Raw genomic sequence first — 26,040 nt, 5'->3', positions numbered from 1 at the left:
GATAGGGAACCCAAGGTTGAGAAGGGACAGTGTTGACATGTCATGGGGTTATTAACCATTGTCATAGGGCAATATGTGTACTAACTGTTTAATGAGAAACTATTTGTTCTGTAAACCTTCATCTAAGGTACAAAAAAAGAAAAAAGAATTATCTATGTGAGATCAAATCAACAATAGCAACTCAAAAAGTTTGATGGGAAGCCTAGGGGGCAGTGAGTTGAAGATAAGGGTGATGGAATAACTTGGAAAAGGATAGCGAGAATAGCAGTGCAACTGGAAGAATGTAATCAATGTCACTGAATTGTACATGTAGAAATTTTTGAAATGGTATATCTTTGGCTATGTATATTTTCACCAAAAAAAAAAAAGGTTCTCCAAGGTCGAGAAGGGAGAGTGTTGACATGACTTGGGGTTGTTAACCAATGTCATAAAACAATATGTGTACTAACTGTTTAATGAGAAACTATTTGTTCTGTAAACCTGCATCTAAAGTACAATTAAAAACAAAAAACAAAAACCTCATGAAGAGTGTGCTTTTTAATTCAAGCAAATACATGAGACCAAATGGGCAGCTCCTATCCGGAGGGAGGATGAGATAGGAGCTGGTTGGATGGACACAGGAAACCTGGGGTGGAAAGGGGGAGCATGTTGTCACATTATAGGAATTTCAACCAGTGTCACATAACAATATGTGTATAAATTTTTGTATGAGAAATTAACTTGAGCTGTAAACTTTCACCTAAAACACAATAAAATAAATACATAAAGGATGCTGGCAAATGATGAATCCAAACTAAACACAGTCTAAAGCTCAAAGTGAAAATTTGATTGCATTATAGAGTATACATGTTATAAACTTGGACAAAGTCTACAAAGCATTATAACCAATGAAACTGGAAGGTCTGAGGAGTGAGGAGGGAAGAAATATTAAAAAACTAATCATATCTTCATAGCAGATGAATATCGTTCAAAAACAATTCGTGTAGTTAAAAAACTTAAAGATCATATGTACATCATATGTATATGTCAATTTCCCTCTACTAGCCACAAACCATTCATTCAGCTCAACTGAGTTTGTATTTCCACTCTGAGTCCATACTGCACTAGGTAGTAAGAAGATTTGTCTTAGTCACCTAATGCTGCTACAACAGAAATACCAGAAGTGGATGGCCTCAACAAAGAGAAATTCATTCTCTCACAGTCTAGCAGGCTGCAAGTCCAAACCCAGGGCATCAGCTCCAGAGAAAGGCCCCCTCCACTGGCCCTGGAGGAAAGTCCCCGTCACCAGTCCTCCCCTGGTCCAGGAGCATCTCAGAGCAGGACCTCAGGTCCAAAGGATGCACTCTGCTTTTCTGGTGGTATGAGGTCCCCATGTGTCTCTGCTCGCTTCTCTCTTTTATATCTCAAAAGAGATTGGCTTAAGACACTATCTAATCTTATAGACCGCATCAGTATAACTGCCGCCAGTCTATCTTATTACATCATAGTGATAGAGTTTACAACACATAAGGAAATCACATCAGATTACAAAATGGTACACAATCATACAATACTGGGAATCGTGACCCAGCCACGTTGATAAGATATTTTTGGGGGACACAATTCAATCCATGACAATATTAAAAATGACCACAAACAGTAAAATCAACCTATTTGTTTTTCACTGTGATAACCTGGCCTAGGGACAAGATTGGAAGCTGGTAGAAATATCTCCAGTCTCGATAACCTCCACACTAAATAACCAGAGAGGACTGAGAAGAAATTCCTATCCTTTCTAACCAACCAATGCATATCTGATTTTCGGGTCTTTGCAAAAGCTGCACACTATCCTTTTCTAAAGGCATCACTCCTCTTACCTCTTGTGCTATAATTAGGTGCTTGTATCTTCCAATGCCATGGGTGGGCTTTGTTTTGTAGTGTCGACTGGTATTCAATAGAAAACCACCTAAAAAAGAGAAAATTAAGACTGTTTCTAAGCTCCTCCAGGGACAGGCAGATCGTACGTGAGAAGGCATTCTTCACTGCAGACGGGGGACATTTGGGAATAGCTTCTTGTTGGTTTAAAAAAGATAGATATTTCTTGATCCTGGACTGATTCTCAGTTTCTCTTTTTTTTTCCTCCTTTGGGTCCCTGGGATATAGCCAGTTCCCACCACCCATCCTTCTGTGAGAAATTCTCTCCCGCCAGAGCCACTGGTGGGTGGGAGAATAAAATATTTTATATTTGCAGAGTGCTCCCCCTCTCCTCTTGTTCCTCAACAGATAACGGCCTTTCTGAAGTTTTCTAATGGGGATTGTAGAGAGAAAGAAACGGGGCAAAAATAACCAGCAAAGAAGAAAATCACAGAGTTCCAGAAAGTTTTAAAAACCATCTCATTTGATCTATTTGTGCTGATATGGAACAATCTCCAACATATCTTAAGTGAACAACAACAAAAACAAAAATCTAAGGTACAGAAGGGTGCATGTGTATAAAACCAAAAAAAACCCAAACCCATTGCTCGAGTCGATTCCGACTCACAGCGACCCTATAGGACAGAGTAGAGCTGTCCCATAGAGCTTCCAAGTCTGCCCAGATCCCCCTTCACTGAAGGACTTGCTGCCAGCTGTGAGTAGTGCCATTAGCAGACAGCTCCTTCAGAGTCGGCCTCAGCTGCTGAGAGCCTCATTAGCACAGGTCACACCCCTCCCAGGGGTAGCCCATATCCACTAACTAAGCAAGGTAGGGATGTGAAGACCTGGCCATTTTGGCTCAACGTGGGAAAACTCTGACAGATGATATTCGCTCCAAAGCTCCCTGTCACTTTGACCAAGGCTTTGTTGGGCCTGTGTCTGAATTTAACTTCTCCCTCTGCTCAATCCTGCATCCTCCCCGCTTCCTTTCACAGGAGTTAATCCTTCATAAACACCTTACACTCCAAATTCCATCTCAGTGTCTACTTCTGCAACATGATATATTCAGAGATCTCTCAAAGGATATGTAAGAGACTAGTTACAGTGGTCATCTCCTGGGAGGGAAACTGGGAAATTGGCAATCAGAGAGGGAAGGAGACTTTATATCAATTGTACTTCTTGAACTTTTACCATGTTCATGTATTACTTTTACAAAATAAAATTTAAAACAAACTTTTAAGCTACATAATGGTAACACAGCTATTATTTGCTACAGGCTTACTATATGTCTGTGTTAAATGCTTTATATACAAATATATATATATATATACATACATATAGATATAGATAACTTCTCCTTTAATCCTCATAGTTATTATCCTCATCACAAATTCAAAACCTGCAGCAAAAAAAGTGTGGTGAATTGACTAAGGTCATCCAGCAAGTAAGAGGCAGAGCTGCAAATTAAACCCAAGTCTATCTAACTGAATGCCTTGTGTCCATAAGCATTAGGTTATAATACTGGAATTTCTGGAATGCAAAATATAACTAGACCTGATGTTTTCTAGCTGTGATCTTAGTTCCTTATCTCTGGATAAGAAACTAGCCCTACACACCTCTGCTTCGTCTGCCTGTGTGTCTGTCTCTCTTGCTTGCTCTTCACTTTCTTGAGAACTAGTTCTAGGTTCCGCTCCCTTTCCTCCTGGCTCCCGTTGTGCTACCCTTGTTTTCCCAGGATGACCACTCTGTAGAGGGATAAACACAAAATGTGTAGAGAAGTCTAAGTGACATCAGGTGAAAGATTTCTTAGGCCCTTCTTTTCCAAAGTGGGTTTCCAAGCAGCTCTTCAGCTCTTCTCTGAGACTGGACAGAGACAGTCCTGGCTTCCGAGAACTTCCCTGCATTTACAGTCCACACTATTTCATCAAGACAATGCAGGGATATTCCTTCCATGATATCTGTTACTCCACATTTACTATTACATGCCAACAACTGTATGAACACTGGGGTGGTTACAAAGATGAATAATACATGCTACTTGTCCTTGAGACACTCAAGGTATACTAGGGATAGTGATGGGAAAGGAGTTAATTACCTTACGGTGTATGAAGTGCTTTGATGGAGTTGTGAGCAATGTTGTCGGCAGCCAAAGGAAAGAACTAATTATGCCCTGTGTACGGGTAGGTTTAGGGAGAGGTAAGGGTGGAGTGAATGCAGGCAAATAGGTTCAGAAAAGGTAACAGCTGCGTTCTTGAAAGAGCAGGAGTTTACCATGTGAGGAAGAGGGAGGTATTTTTGGCCAGAGGTTCCCAAAGAGCACTGAATATAACTGAGGTGTCCTCTTGCTGTTGCCCCAATTCCATCTCTCTGAATCTAAGCCCTTCAACCTTTTGGCCTTCAGCCTCCAGACTCTGCAATCTGGGACCTCACTCAAGGAGCTGATGTCCAAATCCCCTTGATGTACCCACAATGATCCTCAGACCAGAGCCTTGCAAAGGAATCTCATTCAACAAGATTTTGCTATGACCTCAAAATACGATCTTCTAAAAACCACTGAACCCTCCAAAGTATGTTCATTCTTTCAATAAATATTAATTACACACCAGAGTAGCCAGTGATAACTGTAACCTCACAATGATGTGAATAGCACACCCCAGAGTTGTACAGTGGACAACCAGCCTAATATCCATGACAGGCCTGATTCCTACCAAGCACTGCCCTAGAAACCTGGGCTACAACAATGAACAAAGACAAAGCCCCTGCAACACAGTATCCACCACCGAGTGGGGAGACAAACAGTAATAACAACGTAGGGTGATAAGGGCTATGATAAGGGCCACACATGGGTGGTGCACTTAGCCTGGACTTGAGAATTCAAGGAAGGTTTCTTAGAGCAGGTGGTTTTTAAGTAAAACTTGAAGAATGACAAGGAGTTAGCCAGAAGGAAACACCAAATAGGGAGTGGAAGAGCCAGAGAGAATTTCAAGGCAGAGCATGAGGAGGAGGGCAAGAGATGAGCTTAGAGAAACAAGCAAGGCTTAGGAAGGGCTTAATTATTGAGTACTTATGATATTAGAAACCCTGGTGGCTCAGTGGTTAAGAGTTCTGGCTGCTAACCAAAAGGTCAGCAGTTCAAATCCACCAAGCGCTCCTTGGAAACCATATGGGGCAGTTCTACTCTGTCCTATAGGGTTGCTATGAGTTGGAATCGACTCAACAGCAACGGTTTGGTTTTTTGTTTTTTAATCAGAGAAGGCCTCTCTGAAAAAAATGACATTTAAACTGAGACCAGAATTCAGAAGAAAATAGTAATAGTGGTTATCCCCAGGGAAGGAGTAAGGGAGAAGTAGCTAGAAGGCAGGTGAGAGAGACTTACTTTTTACTTTATGCTCTTGTATACTTTAAATTTTGTTCCATGTACATGTACTATCTATTTGAAAATTTAAAAAAAATTGAGACCTGAAGAGAAAGATGTGGCAGTCTACTTCTGTAAAGATTTACAGCCTTGGAAACTCTATGGGACAGTTCTATTCTGTCCTCCAGGACACAGTCAGAATCGATTCGACAGCAGTGGGTTTAGTTTTTTGGTTTGGTGAGACCTGAAAGGCAGCTAGGAGTTTATGGGGTAAAAAAATGGAGGATGAACGTTCCAGGCAGAGAGAACAGTGTGTACAAAAGTCCTAATGTGGGACAAAATAAAAAAACAACCCATTGCTGTTGAGTCAATTCCGACTCATGGCGACCCCCATGTTACAGAGTAGAACTGCTCCATAGGGTTTTCTTGGCTGTAATCTTAACAGAAATGGATCGCCAGGCCTCTCTTTCAAGGTACTGCTAGGTGGGTTCAAATGGCCAACTTTTAGATAAGCAGTTGAATGTAAATTGTTTGAACTACCCAGGGACCTAGGTGGACACCACTTAGCATATTCAAGGAGGAGAAAGACTGTCAGTGCTGGCTGAAGCAAAACGAGACGGGTGCAGAGTGTACTACAGGCACAAGTGGTGAGTCAGAACAAGCCATGCTGGGTCTTGGTAAGGGCTTGGATTTCATCCTGAACAGCCTTAGACAGGGAAATTATATGGTCTGATGTATGTTTTAAAAAGATCACTTTGTTGTTTGGAGAAGGAGAGGGAATGTGGATGGAAGATTACAGTGGAAGCCTCGACTAAGGTATTGGTGATGATCTTCCTGTACTCCCACTCTCCCTCTCTATTCCACCTTCTACAGAGCTGACAGAGTAATCTTTCTTCTTTTTTAGGTGAAAATATACACAGCAAAACACACACTAATGCAACAATTTCTACATGTACAATTCAGTGATATTGATTACATTCTTCAAATTGTGCCACCTTTCTCGATATCCTTTTCCAAATTATTTCACCATCATTAACATAAATTCACTGCTCCCTAAGCTTGTCATCTAACCTTTTGAGTTGCTGTTGTCAATTTGATCACATACAGATAATTCTTTAAAAGATCACAGTACTCAAGGCAAACATTCTTTACTAATAAGTTAAACTATTGTTTGATTTAAAGATGATTTCAAGGAATAGTTTTGGTTTAAGGTTTAAATATTCCCTCAGGGCAATAGTGGGTTTTCTTTTTTTTGGCGGTGGCGGGGGGGGTGGTAGGGGTCATCCAGCTTCAATAGCTCCAGAAAATCTGGAGCCCATGAGAATTTGAAATTCTGTTTCTTATCTTTCCCCCTTTTGATCAGGATTCTTCTACAGTCTTTGATCCAAATGTTCAACAGTGGTAGCTGAGCACCATTCAGTACTTCTGGTCTCATGGCAAGGGCAACAGTTGTTCATGGAGGTGATTACAGTCACATTCCAGTTCCTACTCTGATTCCTGACCTCCTTCTTCTGACACACTAATCCTTTTAAGGTGCAAATCTAATCATGTTATTCTCTTTCATTCACATTAACTCAGCCATTTATTCATTCCACACATTGTTGTGACAACAATGAATAAGAGAGAGGTCTTTGCCATAATTTCAAATGTTTGCTGGTTTTCCACTGTCCAAAGGTCAAACTCCTTAGGTAAGCATTTAAGGACTTTTATAATCTGGTTCCTACTACTTGATTTCCTCATTCTTCCACTCCTCCAGTCTTTAAAACCCTACTCCCTAGCCACATAGCTACACTTGCCATTGTGTATAAACCAGACAGTTTTCATGTCTCTGTGCCTTGCCAGGCTGTTCCTCCTGCTGGGTCTGCACCTCTCTAATTGGTGAAATCCAACACAGCCTCTGTGGCCAGCTCAAGTGTCACTGTTTCTGTGAAACTCTTCTTTTGCCTACATATACAAAGATCATCAAGAATTTACTTCCCAGTTATAGCTCTTCGTATCTCCATTAGATAGTAAAACATTTTCTGTAAAAAAAAAAAAAAAAACTCATATGCCAATCACCATCTTTAGGTACACAGAAACTCAATCAAATGATGATGGTTTCAAACAGCAGAATCAAAACTGATCCTTGAGATGACAATACATCTTAGTTAGAAGTGCTACAAATGCTTGCCTCGGCCTCTCTTCTACTGGAATTCCTTGGCAAGGAGGCATTTTCACACCCAGTTTGGGGCAATTCCTATAATTAGAGAAGCTGGTTAATTAAAAAGCCAGTTCAAACTACAGTTACATTAACCATTTTCCCCTTTAAATGAAAGGTTTTGGTCAAATTACGGTGGTTAAACTGCTTAATTAGCCAGTTGCTTTCACTATAAAATTTATAAGTTTGAAAACCTCTGATTTCCAATAAGTTCAACTGAGGGGCTGGGTTTTTTTCCCCTGCTCTGTGTCATTAAGCTGAGTTTCCTGCTTCTACATTAATGTTTGCTGCCTCCTGAGAGAACTGACAACTCTTTTCACTGAATGAAGACACAAAACCCCGGGGTTTCAATAGAAGCCTTTGAAAATCTTTCAATTACTACATTTGCAGGGTGTAACCATGCATTGGTTTACCCACATCACCAGCCTTTCATTTATATATGCCAGAGCCAACTGTTCCTCAATGTCCTTGTTTACTAAACTGGGAATTAAACTCTTCAAACCAGGATGGGAGTAAATAGCTTCATTTTAATTACTTCCCCTTCAATATTGGAACAAGCATTTTTAGCAAGGCTGTGCAGGTAGAGAAAGAGGAAAAAATGTGGGCAGCCCCAGCCAAGAATCTAATTACGGGATATTTTCTCCATTCAATAGACTGTAAGGTCCTCAAGGGCAGATACAATGCCAATACCTGGCAACCACTATGTGTTCAGTAAATGTATATTAAAAAAGGTTCTTCAGGATATTTTACCAAGACAATCTGCAATGATTTGTACCTGGCAGATGCCTACTTTTTTCAAAGTGCTGTCCTTTTCAAACTTCTTTTATTTCTTCTAATTACACTTAACTACCTGGACTTGAATATGTTTCTCACTTTTTTGTTCATACTCTAACGAGAGAACTCTGAGTTCTCTTCATTTTACCTCTTTATATATGTTTACTGCTACTTCTCTAATCCCGCCATCAAGTTAATTCCGACTCATTGCAACCCTAGAGGACAAAGTAAGTAGAACTGCCCCATAGGGTTTCCAAGGCTGTAAATCTTTACGGAAGCAGACTACCACATTTTTCTCCCACAGAGCAGCTGATGAATATGAACCTCCGACTTTTGGTTAGCAGCTGAGCACCTTAACCACTGCGCCAGCAGGGCTCCGGTCTACCTCTCTATTTAAATCAATAAGAAAAGAGGGTCACAATGATCAGGCCTGTTCCTTGAAGACAGCAGCTGGGATGGTACCCTGGGCCCACACAGGTGAAGGTAGGTATGGACGCTGCTCGTGTATTGTTTCTGAACATAATTTTAATACAATTTTGAAATTTCTGACTTTAAAGATATGAGTGGGGCTGGGCTAAGATGGCGGAGTAGTCAGATGCTTACTGTGGTCCCTCTTACAATGAAGAACTGAAAAAAGTGAATTGATTATATATGACAACCTAGGAGCCCTGAACATCAAAGACAAAGTTGAGGAGTCAGACTGAGTGGCAAGGGAAGGGAGAGACAGTTCAGTAGCAGCAAGTATTTGCCAGACCTGACCTGGCCAGCACCCTGCAGGCTGGATTGGCCGGCACGTGGGCTGAGGCAAGCAGTAGGACTTGGAACATATCTTCCACGCTGAAAGAAACCAAGAGGTAGAGAGTCTGCACAAGCCTCCAGAACCAGGGAGAAGCGATGCTGAATCTTCAAAAGTTAAGTACAAGCCTCTAACCTACCATGTGGGATCAAAAAAACCCTTCCCCCTCTGGGAAGTACCTCTCTCCCATTCACCCACCCTCTCCCGTTCTGCTCTGGTCCAGGCTAGGTTCAGCAATTGCCACACCCCCTGTGCCGGAAGTGGGACCCTTCACTCACCCCAAGCCATTCTCCTGGCTTTGGAGAGGGAACAAATTAACAAACAGGGAAAAAATAATCTGCCAGCTCCCCTAAGCTGCGAACTCAGGGCGGGCACAGCCTCTTTGCCTAGGCATAGGCATAAGGGGTCCAAGGACTCTGAATGCCTTTCACCCCTGCCTAGACCTGTGTGGGCCCATTTCAATAGCACAGACCCTCACTAGCATAGTAAACAGGGTATATACCTGAAGCCTATTTTCAACTGTAACAGCTAAGGGGGATTGGCAGATTCATGACATTTGACATCAGCCTGCCCATTAAGCAGGGTCCTCACCTACCCACATCAGAGGCCTGAGGACTGGTGGATCCACCCATTCCACCTAGCCACCCACAACACAGGTCCGAGAATAAGTGGTGCCTCCCAGTCCTTAGAGCCAACAGCATTGGGTGCCCAAAGTCCAGCTGCAAAACCCACCCACCTACAAAGTCTAGGGCATATGGACATGTCTTGTACCCAGGCACTCAGGGGCAGCCGTCAGCCCCTACCTTGCTCAGCATATAACCCCTACTGCAGCTAGATATATGTCCCTGCTCCAATCACCCCTACATAGCCCTGTCTGTCTAGGACTGTAGGTGAGAGCCTACACCACACACTTGGTAACTGACAACCTGGACATCTGGGCTGAATTCACACAAGAAAAGTGAACAGACTTCTGGGCTCACATACCTAGTAACGTCCTGGTGACATGACTTTAGAGCTTCAAAGATACCAATAAATAAAGTAGCTCACATGACCAGCCTATTCAGGCATATCAAAACAAAACAAGACCTAGGACACAGTAAGCAAACATAAAATAAATAAATATAATAACTTATTGATAGCTCAGAGACAACAATCAATATTAAATCACATAAAGAGGCAGACCATGATGGCTTCAGCAAGCAATCAAAACAAAGGATCAAGAAACCTCCTGGAGGAAGATAAGGTCTTAGAATTACCAGAGGTAGAATTCAAAAGATTAATATACAGAGCTCTTCAAGAGTTCAGGAAGGAGATCAGTCAAAATGCAAACCCAGTGAAGGAACACACAGACAAAGCAACAGAGGAACTTAAGAAGGTTATACAAGAGCACAATGACAAATTTAATAGGCCGCAAGAATCCACAGAGAGACAGTAAATAGAAATCAAAAAGATTAACAATACAATTTCAGAATTAGACAACACAACAGAAAGTCATAGGCGCAAAATTGAGGCAATGGAAGTCAGAATTAGTGAGATTGAAGATAAAGCACTTGACACGAATTTATTTGAGGAAAAATCAGGTAAAAGAAATTTAAAAAATGAAGAAAACCTAAGAATTATGTGGGACTCTACCAAGAAGAATAACCTACAAGTGACTGGAGTACCAGAACAGGGGGGAATAACAGAAAATACAGAGAGAATTGTTGAAGATTTGTTGGCAGAAAACTTCCCTGATAGTGTGAAGACGAGAAGACATATATCCAAAAAGCTCATCAAACCCCATACAAGGTAGATCTCAAAATAAAGTCACCAAGACATATTATGATCAAACTTGCTAAAACCAAAGATAAAGAGAGAATTTTAAAAGTGGCTAGGGATACATGAAAAGTCATCTACAAAGGACAATCAATAAGACTAAACTCTGACTACTCAGCAGAAACCATGCAGGCAAGAAGGCAAATTGGATGACATATATAAAGCCTTGAAAGAAAAAAACTGCAAGCTAAGAATTATATATTCAGCAAAACTCTCTCTCAACTATGATGGCGAAATTAGGGCATTTCCATATAAACAGAAGTTTAGGGAATTTGTAAAACCAAACCAAAACTACAAGAAATACTACAGGCAGTCCTCGGGATAGAGAATCAATAACATCAGATAAGAACTCAAGACAAGAACACAGGACAGAACAACCAGGTATCAACCCAGATAGGGAAGTCACAAAAATAAATCAGAGCTAAACCACTGAAAATAGGGAAACAGAGAAGTCAATATGTAAAAGATGACAACATTAAAATAAAAAAGAGGGACTAAATAATGTAGTCATAGAACTTTCATATGGAGGGAAATCAAGGCAATATCAAGAAATAAAAGATTGGTTTAAACTTAGAAAAATAGAGGTAAATATTAAGGTAACCACAAAGGGTATTAACAATCCTACACATCAAAATAAAAAACAAGAAAAACATAAAGATTCAGCAAATACAAAATCAACAACAATGAAAAAGATGAAAAGAAAATGCATAAAGAAAAATAACTCAGCACAGAATATTAAGTGGAACAAAGAAACTGTCAACAACACAAAAAAAAAAAGACATCAAAATGACAGCACAAAACTCATACCTATGAATAATTATGCTTAATGTAAATGGACTAAATGCACCATTAAAGAGACAGAGAGTGGAAGAATGGATGAAAAACATGATCCATCTATATGCTGCCTACAAGAGACATACTCTAGACTTAAAGACACAAACAAACTAAAACTCAAAGGATAGAAAAAATATACCCAGCAAACAACAATCAAAGAACACCAGCAGTGGCAATATTAATCTCTGACAAAACAGACTATTAAGAAAATCCACCACAAAGAATAAGGAAGGACAGTATATAATGATTAAAGGGTCAATACACCAGGAGGATATAATCATAATAGATATTTATGCACCCAATGACAGGTCTCCAAAATACATAAAACAAACTCTAACAGCAATGAAAAAAGAAACAGACAGCTTCACAATAATCCTAGGAAACGTCAACACACCGCTTCTGGTGAAAGACAGAACATCCAGAAAGAAGTTCAACAAAGATACAGAAGATCTAAATGTCACAATCAACCAACTTGATCCCACAAACATATACAGAACACTCCACTCAACAGCAGCCAAGTATACTTTCTTTTCCAACACACATAAAACATTCTCCTGAACAGACCACATACTAGGCCACAAAGCAAGTCTTAACAGAATACAAAACATCAAAATATTACAAAGCATCTTTTGTGACCATAAAGCCATAAAAAGAGAAATCAGTAACAGAAAAAGCAAGGTAAAAAAATCAAATACATTAAAATTGAACAACGCCTTGCTCAAAAACTACTGGGGTATAGAAGAAATCAAGGATGGAATAAAGAAATTCACAGAATCAAATGAGAATGAAAACATATCCTACCAGAACCTTTGGGACACAGCAAAAGCAGTGCTCAGACGTCAATTTATAGCAATATATGCACATATCCAAAAAGAAGAAAGGGCCAAAATTAAAACATTACCCTTACAACTCAGACAAATAGAGAGCAGCAAAAGAAGCCCATGGGCACCAGAAGAAAGGAAATAATAAAAATTAGAGCAGAAATAAATGAAAACAGGGAAAAGAAAAGCAGCTGAAAGAGTTAACAAGACCAAAAGCTGGTTCTTTGAAAAGAGCAACAAAATTGATAAACCAATGGCGAAACTGACAAAAGAAAAACAGGAGAGGAAGCAAATAACTCAAATTAGAAATGAGATGGGCGATATCACAACAGACCCAACTGAAATTAAAAGAAGCATAACAGAATACTGTTATGTACTCCAACAAATTTGAAAACCTAGAGGAAACGGACAAATTTCTAGAAACATGATACCTACCTAAACTAACATAAACAGAAGTAGAACAACTAAATAAACCTGTAACAAAAGAAGAAATTGAAAAGTTAATTTAAAAACTCCGACCAAAAAAAGCCCTGGTCCTGACGGCTTCACTAACTACTACTAAAAGTATTTAAATAAACACTACTAAAGGTATTTCAGAGCATAGAAAAGGATGGAATACTCCCAAACTCATTCTATGAAGCCAGCATAATCCTGATACCAAAACCAGGTAAAGATACCACAAAAAAAGAAAATTACAGATCAATATCCCTCATGAACACTGACACAAAAATCCTCAACAAAATTCTAGCCAATAGATTTCAACAACATATCAAAAAAATAATTCACCATGACCAAGTGGGATTCATACCAGGTACGCAGGGATGGGTCAACATTAGAAAAACAATCAATGTAATCCATCACATAAACAAAAGACAAGAACCACATGATCTATCAATTGAAGCAGAGAAGGCATTTGACAAAGCCCAATAGCCATTCATGATAAAAACTCTCAGCAAAATAGGAATGGAAAGGAAATTCCTCAACATAATAAAGGGCATTTATACAAAGCCAACAGCCAACATCATCCTATATGGAGAGAGTCTGAAAGCACTCCACTTGAGAACGGGAACCAGATAAGGATGCCCTTTTACCACCACTCTTACTCAACATTGTGCTAGAGGTCCTAGCCAGAGCAATTAGGCTAGAAAAAGAAATAAAGGGCATCAAAACTTGTTAGGAAGACGTAAAAGTATCCCTATGTGCATATGATATGATCTTATACACAGAAAACCCCAAAGAATCCACAAGAAAACTACTGGAACTAATAGAAAATTTCAGTAAAGTATCAGGATACAAGACAAACATACAAAAATCAGTTGGATTCCTCTATACCAACAAAGGGAACTTTGAGAAGAATAAATCACCAAATCGACACCATGTACAATAGCCCCCAAGAAGATAAAATACTTAAGAATAAATCTAACCAGAGATGTAAAAGACTTATACAAAGAAAACTATAAGACACTACTGCAAGAAACCAAATGAGACCAACATAAGTGGAAAAACATAGCTTGCTCATGGATAGGAAGACTCGACATTATAAAAATGTCAATTCTATCCAAAACAATCTACAGATACAATGCAATTCTGATCCAAATTCCAATGACCTTTTTTAATGAGATGGAGAAACAAATCACCAACTTCATACAGAAAGGGAAGAGGTCCTGGATAAGTAAAGCATTACTGAAGGAGAACAAAGTGAGAGGCCTCACACTACCTGATTTTAGAACCTATTATACAGCCACAGTAGTCAAAACAGCCTGGTACTGGTACAACAACAGATACACAGACCAATGGAACGGAATTGAGAATCCAGATGTAAATTCATCCACCTATGAGCAGCTGATATTTGACAAAGGCCCAAGTCTGTTAAATGGGAAAAAGACAGTCTCTTTAACAAATGATGCTGGCGTAACTGGATATCCATTCGCAAAAAAATGAAACAAGACCCATACCTCACACCATGCACAAAAACTTACTCAAAATGGATCAAAGACCTCAATATAAACTCTAAAACGATAAAGATTATGGAAGAAAAAATAGGGACAATGCTGGGAGCCCTAATACATGGCATAAACAGTATACAAACCATAACTAACAACACACAAACACCAGAAGAGAAACTAGATAACTAGGAGCTCCTAAAAATCAAACACGTATGCTCATCAAAAGACTTGCCTAAAAGAGTAAAAAGACAACCTAAAGACTGGGAAAAAAATTTTGGCTATGACATACCTGATCAGGGTCTCATCTCTAAAATCTACAAGATACTGCAGAACCTCAACAACAAAAAGACAAATAACCCAACTGAAAAATGGGCAAAGGATATGAACAGGTACTTCACCAAAGAAGACATTCAGGCAGCTAACAGATAACATGAGGAAATGCTCATGATCATTAGCCATCAGAGAAATGCAAATCAAAACTACAATGAGATACCGTCTCACCCCAATAAGGCTAACATTAATCCAAAAACACCAAATAATAAACGTTGGAGAGGTTGTGGAGAGACTGGAACACTTATACACTGTTGGTGGGAATGTAAAATGGTACAACCACTTTGGAAATCAATTTGGCACTTCCGTAAAAAGCTAGAAACAGAAGTACCATACGATCTAGCCATCTTACTCCTTGAAATATATCCTAGAGAAATAAAAGGCATCACAAAAATAGATACATGCACACCCATGTTCACTGCAGCACTGTTCACGATAGCAAAAAGATGGAAACAATCTAGGTGCCCATCAACAGATGAATGAATAAACAAATTATGGTACGTACACACAACGGAATACTACGCAACAATAAAGAACAATGATGAATCCATAAAACATCTCACAACGTGGATGAATCTGGAAGGCACTGTGCTTAGTGAAACTAGTCACAAAAGGAAAAATATTGTTATGAGACCAATATTATAAGAACTCAAGAAAAGGTTTAAACACAGAAGAAAACATCTTTGTTACGATGCTGGGGAGGGAGGAAGAGTGGAATTCACTAGCTAGATGGTAAATAAGAATTATCTTAGGTGAAGGGAAGAACAACACAAAATACAGGGGAAGTCAGCACAACTGAACTAAACCAAAGCTAAGAAGTTTCCTGAACACAACCAAACACTTGGAGGGACAGAGTATTGGGGCAGGGGTCTGGGGACCATGGTTTCAGGGGACATCTAGGTCAACTGGCATAACAAAGTTTATTAAGAATATGTTCTGCATCTCACTTTGATGAGTGGCGTCTGGGGTCTTAAAAGTTAGCAGGCGGCTATCTAAGATGCATCAGTGGTCCCAATGCATCTGGAGCAAAGAAGAATGAAGAACACCAAAGACACAAGGAAAATATTAGCCCAAGAGACAAAAGGGCCACATAAATCAGAGGCTCCATCAGCCTGAGACCAGAAGGACTAGATGGTACCTGGCTACCACCAATGACCACCCCAACAGAGAACACAACAGAGAGTCCCTGATGGAGCAGGAGAAAACTGGGGTGCAGAACTCAAATTCTAGTAACAAGACCAGACTTAATGGTCTGACTGAGACTGGAGGAACCCCAGAAGACATGGCCCCCGGACTCTGTTAATCCAGAACTAAAACCATTCCCAAGGCCAACTCTTCAGACAAAGATTAGACTGGACTATAAAACCTAAAACAATACTTGGGAAGATTGCGCTTCTTAGTTCAAGTAGATACATGAGACTAAATGCGCAGCTCTTGTCTGGAGGCGGGATGAGAAGGCAGAAAGAGATAGGAGCTGGTTGATGACACTGGAAACCCGTGGTGGAAAGGGGGAGTGTGCTGTCACGTTACAGGGATTGCAACTAGGGTCACATAACTATATGTGTATAAATTTTTGTATGAGAAACTAACTTGAGCTGTGAACTTTTGCCTAAAGGACAATAAATGAAAAAGATACCTATTAAAAATGTCTAAAAAAGCTGTCTGTTTTCAAGTGGAGTTATCCCTGGTGGCATAGTGGTTAAGTGCTATGGCTGCTAACAAAAAGGCTGGCAGTTCGAATCCACCAGGCACCCCTTGGAAACTCTATGGGGCAGTTCTACTCTGTCCTATCGGGTCACTATGAGTCAGAATCGACTCAATGGCAACAGGTTTGGTTTTTTTGGCTTAGACCCATACTGGTGAGTTACACTGGTTAAGTCTCCTAAGGACTGGGATTCCCTGACTACAACTGAAAAATAGGCAAAGGAAAGGATATTTGAAAACGTGTTCAACTTACTGGTAATTAAAAAATACATACTATAAACACAAGGGATAGTACTTTTAAACCTATAATAATAGTAAATATTAAAATTAATAACACTCAGTGTTGATGAGTGTGTAAAAACGCATTCTCATATACCAAAGAAGTACAAAATGGTGGAATCTTTCTGCAAAGCATTTTGGTAATATGCATCAAAAGCCTTATAAATGTGCATTTCCTTTGACTCAACAGTTCCACTTTTAGAAATGTATCCTAAGTAAATATTAAGACAAGAGCACAAATACTAATGAACAAGGATATTTATTATAGTATTGTTTACATTGCAAAACCTTGGACACAACTTAAATTTCTCCAAATAGGAAGCTGTTTGAATAAATTATGTTATTCTCCCACTCACTATTCAAAAGGATCCCTTTTGGATCTTTTGTATCACCATTTAACACGCTCTACTTGATCCTAGCTTTAAAAGCAAAACAAAACAAAAAACTACCTCAAAATTAGCCCTATCAGATACTAAATTGCACCTTAAAACTATAGAACACAGCCAACTCTTCAGACAAAGATTGGACTGGACCATAAAAGAAAATAATACTCGTGAAGAGTGTGCTTCTTAGTTCAAGTAGATATATGAGACTAAATGGGCAGTTCCTGTCTGGAGACGGGATGAGAAGGCAGAAAGGGATAGGAGCTGGGTGAAACCCAGGATGGAAAAGGACTGCAACTAGGGTCACATAACAATATGTGTACAGATTTTTGTATGAGAAATTAACTTGAGCTGTAAACTTTCACCTAAAAGCACAATAAAAATTTTTTAAAAGGGCATTTAAAGAAAAGAAAAACTATAGAAAACACTATCAAAACACTTTGGTACTGGTATCAAATGTACAGACAAGATCAATGAAACAAAACAAAGTTAAAAAATAGTCCCAGATCTACATGGAAATTTAGCATATGATAACATTGACATTCTCAAGCCTACAGGAAAAACGTAAATATTCAACAAATGTTAAAACAACTGACTGTCTATCTGGGGAGAAAAGACTGCATCCTTACCCCACTTCTAATGCTAGATGGACTATATACTTAAAGAAAAAAAGTAACAGAAGATAACAAAACTTTTGAAAAATAATCTTAGAGTATAGATCTTTTTAAGCATGAAACAAAATCTAGAAGTCAAAGATTACTAAACTACATAAAAATTTAAAACTTCTGTTCAACAAAAAAGACAAAAACAAAGTCAAGAGATAGATGACTATAAAAAATAGAAAGTATCGTATTTTTACATGAATAACTGTGCCTTCTATGTTTGTTTGCCAGACGCTTCCTCCCCTCAAGATATTTTTGTAGGTACCTCTAAACCAATTTTTTTTACATGTTGCTATAAAAAAATTAGCATTGGGGTACTTACCAAAATATGAGGGGGCGAGGGGTAGTGGATGCCAAACAAACATAGAAGGCACACATTGTTTGTGCAAAAATACGGTATATGACAGAAAAATGCCAATTTCCTTATTAAATAAAAATTTCTTATAAATTGAAAAGAAAAAAGCAAACAATCTTATTGAAAACTGGGCAAAAAATATAATCAGGCAGTTCACCAGGAAAGAAATACAAATGGCCAATAAACATGAAAAGATGACTAACTCAAAAAATGCAAATTAAAACAATGAGACATAATTTTTTACTAGCAAAATGATAAAATGTTTTATAAAGTCCACTTTTGGCCAGAAAATAGACATATATAGTGTTAGAGGAAATTTAAATTAGTACACCCTCTCTGAAGGGCAATCTGGCAGTACTTAGCAATATTTTCAATTTACAATCCACTGACTCAGCAATTTCAATTCCAGGACTTTATTTTACAAATATACTGGAATAAGTTTGCAAAAGATTTATGTATAAAAATGTTTACTGCAGAATTTTTTGAAATAGCAAAAAACTAATAACAACCTAAATGTCCACATTAAGACACATTCATACAATGGGGTTCTCCATTTATAATATGATCCCATTTGTGTAAAATATATTTTTATACACACACATAATACATGTGTTCATATATGCATAAAAATTTCCAGAAAGATGCACAAGAAACTGGTATCAGTGGACACCACTATGAAGTAAGACTGGGAAAGGGGAAGAAAATTTTTACTCTTCATCATATACCCTTTTGTATGGTTTACATCTATTTTTACCATACACATGCATTCAAAAGTTTGAACAGTTGATAATTTTAATAGTAATTAAAAACAAACAAAAACTTTCCTCAGAATATATACCAGTTCAAAACAAACCCTGCCTCTGGTTGGAGATGAGAGATGAGACCAAGGCTAGGGAACATAGGAGAACTGAACATCATCTACATTTTAAATACAAAAAAGATAATGAAAGAATGACAAAATGTTAGTAATTGTCAATCATTGCCAATTCTAGGTTTATTTGATATATTACCTCTTTTACTTTTCTATATTTTTTATATCTCTCAAAATGAAAAGTGTAATTAACAAATAACCATTTTAAAAAACCTTTCCTTGGCCCCATATCCTGCTCCAGCTCCTGCCAATTCTCTTGCCTCCCATTCAGTCAAACTTCTTAAAAGCATTGTCTGTGGTAGCTTTCTCTAATTCCATAACTCCTATTCACTTGTCAACTCATTCCAGTTTGATTTCTACAACTGACCCCACCCCACCTACATAGACACTGCTCTCCCTAAGGTCACCAATGCCTTCTATGTTACTAGAGCCAAGGAATATTTTTAAGTTCGTATCTTTCCTGATCTCTCAGCGGCACTCAGTTGAAACAACATGGTTAACTACTCCTTCCTTCTTGAAACACTCTCCTCTTGGCTGCTATCAAACTATACTATCTTGGTTTTCTCCTACCACTTTGGCCTCCCTTTTTGAACCTCATGAGCCATCTATTTCATCCCTCTAACCAACTTTTTAATGTTGGATGTCCTCAGGTCCTGATCCTTGGTCCCTTCTCTACCTTTTCTCCTTAGGCAATCTCATTCACTCCCATGTCTTCAATTAAAACCAACAAAATCATAACTTCCAAATTTATAGCTTCAACAGAGACTTATTTTTTGAGCTCAGAATCAGTGTATCTAATTGGCTACTTAATATATCCTCCTCCCAGGCACTCCAACGCAGCATGTTCAGAATCAGACTCAGAATCTTTTTCCAAAATTGTTTCATTTAATGCAGTACTATGCAGCCACTCAAAATAGGGATATAGATTATTTATTTCTTAAAGTAGAAAGATGTTCACAAATAAAGTGAAAAAAGCAGATTATAAAGTATTATATATCATTTGTTCCTATTACTGCAAGACAAAAAAATATATATGTATATACATATGATCTGATAGGATATACGTAAAATATTAAAAAATAATCCTTGATGGTAGGATTACAGGTGATTATTCTATTCTTCAGCCCTTTTTAATGTTAATTTCTCATATTTCTTAAAATGCATTTTACCTTTATAACCATATATTCTTAGTTATTTATAAAAATCTCCTAATAGGATACAATATGAAGTTCAGAGCATCAACTATGAAGTTTTCTTGCTGAAACTGTTTAACTTGAGTCTAGTCAAGGTTTCAGACCCATCTAACTTCCAATTTGTAGGAAGAGGACAGAAGAACATGTTACAGAACACCATGAGAAAACAGTCAGCTATATCCAGAAGGGAGGACATTCTACAAGACAAATGGTCTGGTCTCATCCGAAAGTCTTTGTAGTAAAATAAAAATAAAGTGGCAGATCACTCCGGCAATGCCATTGATGGGAACATCGCTCTTACTTAATAACCTGGTGAAGAACCAGATGGTATCAGGTAGAAAACCAGCACTGTGAGTTTAAAGAGCCTGCAATGGCCGCCATCTAGGAGCTCGACCAAGTCCAGGTATTGATCATTGATGTGTTATCTCTAATCTCTGATCAAAAGGAGGGACTGACTTAGGAAATAATATTGGAGCTATTATTCCCTCTCCTTGAGCATCGAGAATTGTGACCCAGCTGAGCCCTCACAGACTCACAAAGACACATCAACTGGGCCCTGAGATAAGAGAACAGATGGGACAAACTCAGAAATTATCTTAAGGAAGTTTTCACAAAACGGCAATAAAACCTAACCCAAAGGGCTTCTCACCTTTTGTCTTTTTCTATTAACATTTAGTGACTAGGAATTTGTCGGACCAATGAAGACCCTCCTGACTTTTGTAACTGAAACCCGTACCAATGATTGTTAAGAAAGATGATTCAAAATGTAAGATTACAATTTCTAGCCAATCAGTGAAAAAGTGATGCTTTCAATGATTCTACCCATTTTGTGATGTCCATATATACTGATGATTCTGTAACCTTCCTTGGACTTGGACAGACATGGTTGTGGCAGCATGCTTGTCCACTTTCCCATTCTTGCCTATTCTGTAATATTCTTTGGACTCAGGCAGACATGCCTCTAGCAGCATGGTTGTCCGCTTCCCACTTTTGTCCTTTTGAACATATGCCGAATAAAATTTTCTTTTTACTTTACTAAAAAAAAATAAAAAAATAATGTGGCAGAACTGTTCTAAATTAAAGGTGACATAACAACCAAATGCAAAGTATGAAACTTCATTGGCTCTTGGTTAAAACAACACCGATAAAAGACATTTTAGAGACTGCTGAGAAAATGGATAGGGTATTAGATGACATTGGGGCATTGTTATTAATCTTCTTCAGTGAAATAATGGTATTGTGGTTCTTTAAAAGAATGTAGAGAATATCCTTATTTCTAGAAATGCATGCTGAAGTACTTAGTGGTAAAGTGTCATGATGTCTGACAGAGAACGCTAACATGACAAAATGTTAACAACAGTTGAATCAAGGTGGTGAGTATAGAGGTGTTCATTGTATTATTCTTAGAGAAAAATATTATTTCTTATAAAGCCATAATAAGCTTCTAAACTGCGAGGACTATCCTTTTAATTTTGTATCTCCAGTACTTAATCTACAGCCTAGTACAATAAAAGTTTGTTGAGTGAATGAATAAATGAATGAAAACTTTAGAACACATGCCTAAAGGCTTTTTCCTGAAAATGGTGAGTTAAACTACCAATCATATTTAAATTTTCCTTTAGTCCTTTATGGCCCACTAGGATATTCCGGCAAAAAAAAGGCAGCTAATATTTTGAGATGCTGGGCTTTGGGCCTGGTAGAAATGGTGACTCCCTACACATTGTTGCTTTCTTCTAGAATAATGTAAAGCCACTCACACACTGCCTGGCACACAGTAGATACTCCATACTTCCTTACTCCCATTCCTTTACATCTGATAATCTTTAGTCACATGAAAAATGGCATCAAAATCCAATAACTGCTTTGAAATTTATCACATAAACAGACAAAGCAAAAATGGAAAGTAATTGGGTTGAAACAGAAATAGAAATTCACTGAGTTAATCAGATTGAGCGGATATTAATTTCGGATAAACCACTGTGAGAAAAGTCCTAGCCTGGTGGATGATGGACATGAAAGACAGGTCTGGAATAGTAGCTAACTTTTTGAGCCCTTTTTGGGTTTTATCTCTTTGAATCTTCAAATTCACTTCAGTCTGTACTATAATCATCTCCATTTTTGGAGTGAGAAAACCAAGCTACAGAGAGGCTAGATAGCTTGCCAAAGGTCAAAGAACTGGTAATATGCTAGAGTCAGAATTCAAACCTTCTACAGAGTACTTGCTCTTAACTACTACTTTATGTTCTTTTCCACTGCCCTATTCCATGTGAAGGGTGGGATTTGGTCCCAGGCACTCTTCTCAAAGATATGTCAGGAATCTTTTCAGACAAAATTATTACTGAATACTAGAAGGTCACTTAAAGCAGGCAGACTACCATCACGAAATAATTGCTTACCTGCAGAACAGATGGGATTCTCCCTTGAAGTTCTACACCTAAAAAGAAGGGGAAAGTATGTTTACTACAATTAGATACCCAAAATTTATTCACACAGTGTTACCACAACTTGGATGATCCTTATTAAGGATATGTCATTAACACCCTGGGAAATGTAGATGACACAACCTTGATTGCTGAAAGTGAAGACGACTTGAAGCACTTACTGAGGAAGATCGAAGACTACAGCCTTCAGTATGGATTATACCTCAACATAAAGGAAAAAAATAAAATCCTCACAACTGGACCAATAACCAACATCATGATAAATGGAGAAAACACTGAAGTTGTGAAGGACTTCATTTTACATGGATCCAGAATCAATGCCTATGGAAGCAGCAGTCAAGAAATCAAACGACACACTGCATTGGGCAAATCTGCTGCAAAAGACCTCTTTAAAAAGCAAAGATCTCGCTTTACGGACTAAGATGCAACTGACCCAAGCCATGGTGTTTTCAATCGCTTCATATGCATACCAAAGCTGGACAATGAATAAGGAAGACTGAAGAAGAACTGATGTCTTTGAATCATGGTGTTGGCGAGGAATACTGAATATACCATGGACTGCCAGAAGAACAAACAAATCTGTCTTGGAAGAAGTACAGCCAGCATGCTCCTTAGAAGTGATGATGGCAAGACTTTGTCTCACATACTTAGGACAGGTTATCAGGAGGGATCAGTCCTGGACATCATGCTTGGTAAAGCAGAAGGTCAGCGAAAAAGAGGAAGACCCTCAATAAGATGGAATGACACAGTGGATGCAACAATGGGCTCAAGCATAACAATGATTGTGAGGATGGCACAGGACCCAGCAGCGTTTCATTCTGTTGCACACAGGGTTGCTAAGAGTCAGAACTGACGTGATGGCCCCTAACATCAACAGATGTTTTCTTACTCCCTCCTTGCCTTTCTTCCTTCTACAAACATTATTAAGCACCTATTATGTGCCAGGCAGGATCCTGGGTGGCACAAACGGATTGCGCTCAACTACTAACCGAAAGATTAGCAGTCAAGCCCACTCAGCACTGCCACAAAATAAAGGCCTGGTGATCTGCCTCCATAAAGATTACCACAGCCTCCACTAGCCTCGGACCAGAAGAACTAGATGGTGCCTGGCTACCACCACCAACCGCTCTGACCGGGATCACAATAGAAGGTCCCAGACAAAGCGGGAGAGAAACGAAGAACAAAATTCAAATTCACAAAAAAGACCAGACTTGCTGGTCTGACAGACTGGAGGAACCCCCGAGACTATGGCCCCTAGACACCCTTCTAACTCAGAACTGAAGCTACTCCCAAAGTTCACCTTTTAGCCACATATTAGACAGTTCTATAAAACAAACAATAACAACTGTGAGAAACGTGCTTCTTAGAACAATCAAGTATACGAGACCAAATGGGCAACACCTGCCCAAAACCAAAGATGAGAAGACAGGGAAGGACAGGAAAACCAGATGAATAGAAACGGGGAACCCAGGGTGAAAAGGGGGGATAGAAACGAGGAACCCAGGATGAAAAGGGAGGAGAGTGCTAATACACTGCAAGGACATTAATCAATGTCACAAAACAATTTGTGTATAAATTATTGAATGGGAAACTAATTTGCTCCATAAACTTTCACCTAAAGCACAATAAAATGTTCAAAAAAAAGTTGTTGGGCTGGCCCAGAAACACCAAGTCAACGGATCTGAATAATTGACCCTGACTGAGCCGTGAAGGGGAAGCCAGGTGTGTTTACAGTTTTTCCCTATTCTTACATTTCTTCAGCACTTTATCCTTTTCAAACTTAAATTCCTTAGATTTCCAGAACATCTTGAGAAGTAAGCTGGGCTGGCATCATTAAGCCCATTTAACAGCAGAGGAAAGGAAAGCCCACAAAAAATGGAACAACTTGTCCAGTATGACCTGGAGACTTTCTGGCAAAGGGCAGAGCCTAGGCCAGGACCCTGGTTCCCAGCCATGGGGTGCTCCCACATTCTTTGTGCCACCACAATGACTTCATGGAAAACCGTGACTTCAGGCTGTATGTGAACTGTGCCTCTGTATCCCCTTCTGGAGTACTCTCTGGGATGGTGAGGCAAGGGGTGGGTGGGAGATGAAGGTGAACCGTTACCCCCTGTCCTGCACAGAAAGGCGCCCAGCAAGACGGCATGCTCCAAGAGACACTAGGATGCAGACCAAGAAGTAGATTTAATTCAACAAATGTCTGTTCACTTGGCACCCACTAAATACCAGGCCCTGGAAGGCCCTCGGCAGCTCCACAACCCTCTCCAGATAGATCTTGCTTGCTTTCTTCTCTGCCTCCTTCTGCCCTGCTTCTCTCCACATCACAGGCCTTCTTTCATCTCTACCGCCCCGGGCCCCCTTAGCCTGAGAGGCAACGTGGACTACTGGTAGAAAATGCACCAGATTACACATGGTCTAGAGCTCTGGTCCCAGCTCTTGCACTAATTGGCTCTGGGGCTGTGGCTCCACCTCTCTGGGGCCTGGTTCCTTCGCCCGTCAGAAGGGCATGAAGCCTCCTTCCCAACCTAGCTGTGAGTCTAAAGTAGGCCCGCCACCTGTTTTTGTATATCCTGCAACTAAGAATGAGCTTTACATTTTTAAATGGTTGAAAAAAATCTAAAGAACAATACTTCCTAACATGTGAAAATTACATGAAATTCAAATTCCAGAAATAAAGTTTTACTAGAACACACACACAACAAAATTACAGCCAAGAAAACCCTATGCAGCCCAGTTCTACTCTGTAAGACATGGGGTTGCCATGAGTCAGAATCAACTCGATAATAGTGGGCTTGGTTTTTTTTCTTATTTTTTTTAATGTACCAGGCAATGTGCTAGGTCCTGAGGATGAAAAATAAGTAAGATGCCTCCATCCATGGTCTAATTGGGAAAGATATATGTAAATATCTGAGCCACAATATAGTACTGATTCAGGACAGAAACATATACAGGATACGGTAAAACACAAAGGAAAGTGTGGTCACTTATCAGGAAGGTGGAACTATTTGAGCTGAGTTTGAAAAAATTAGCCATTGTTCCCAGTTATTTAGCACTGGAGGAAAAGCATTTTAGGCAAAGGTATGAAAATGGTGTGTCTGAGGGCAGCAAGCAGCTGGATATAAGTGGAACTTAAGCTGTACAGAAGAGGACAGGGTGAGAGATAAGGCTGGAGAGGTAATCAGCGGCCAGGTTACAAAGAACCCTGTACACTATGCTAAAGAGTTTGTTGTTAGGCAGTGGGAAGCTCTTCGCAGATTTTAAACACAAGAGTGATATGACCGCATTAACAGGATACAAACCACAACCATCAACACACAAAACCCAACGGATAAACTAGATAACTGGGATCTTCTAAAAATCAAACACCTATGCTCTTCAAAAGACTTCACCA

General features: G+C 39.2%; 1 protein-coding gene and 1 pseudogene across 1 annotated transcript in view; both read right to left on the bottom strand.

Annotated features, from left to right (window-relative positions):
• LOC105756583 (60S ribosomal protein L9-like) overlaps positions 1-1,844 on the bottom strand; it is a 6,222-nt pseudogene extending 4,378 nt beyond the window's left edge.
• MRPL48 (mitochondrial ribosomal protein L48) overlaps positions 1-26,040 on the bottom strand; it is a 73,792-nt gene that overhangs the window by 28,560 nt on the left and 19,192 nt on the right. The window contains exons 3-4 of the mRNA XM_004382018.2: positions 22,605-22,642; positions 1,857-1,945 (exon numbers count right to left, since the gene is read on the bottom strand). Coding sequence (XP_004382075.2) covers positions 1,857-1,945; positions 22,605-22,642 — 127 coding nt within the window. The remainder of the gene's footprint in view (positions 1-1,856; positions 1,946-22,604; positions 22,643-26,040) is intronic.

The sequence above is a fragment of the Trichechus manatus genome, unplaced genomic scaffold (genome assembly GCF_000243295.1).
Source record: "Trichechus manatus latirostris isolate Lorelei unplaced genomic scaffold, TriManLat1.0 scaffold00088, whole genome shotgun sequence".
In the NCBI taxonomy this organism is placed as follows: domain Eukaryota; kingdom Metazoa; phylum Chordata; class Mammalia; order Sirenia; family Trichechidae; genus Trichechus; species Trichechus manatus.
Note: the sequence above shows the minus strand (reverse complement) of the source record. Positions and strands in the feature narration are given on the sequence as shown.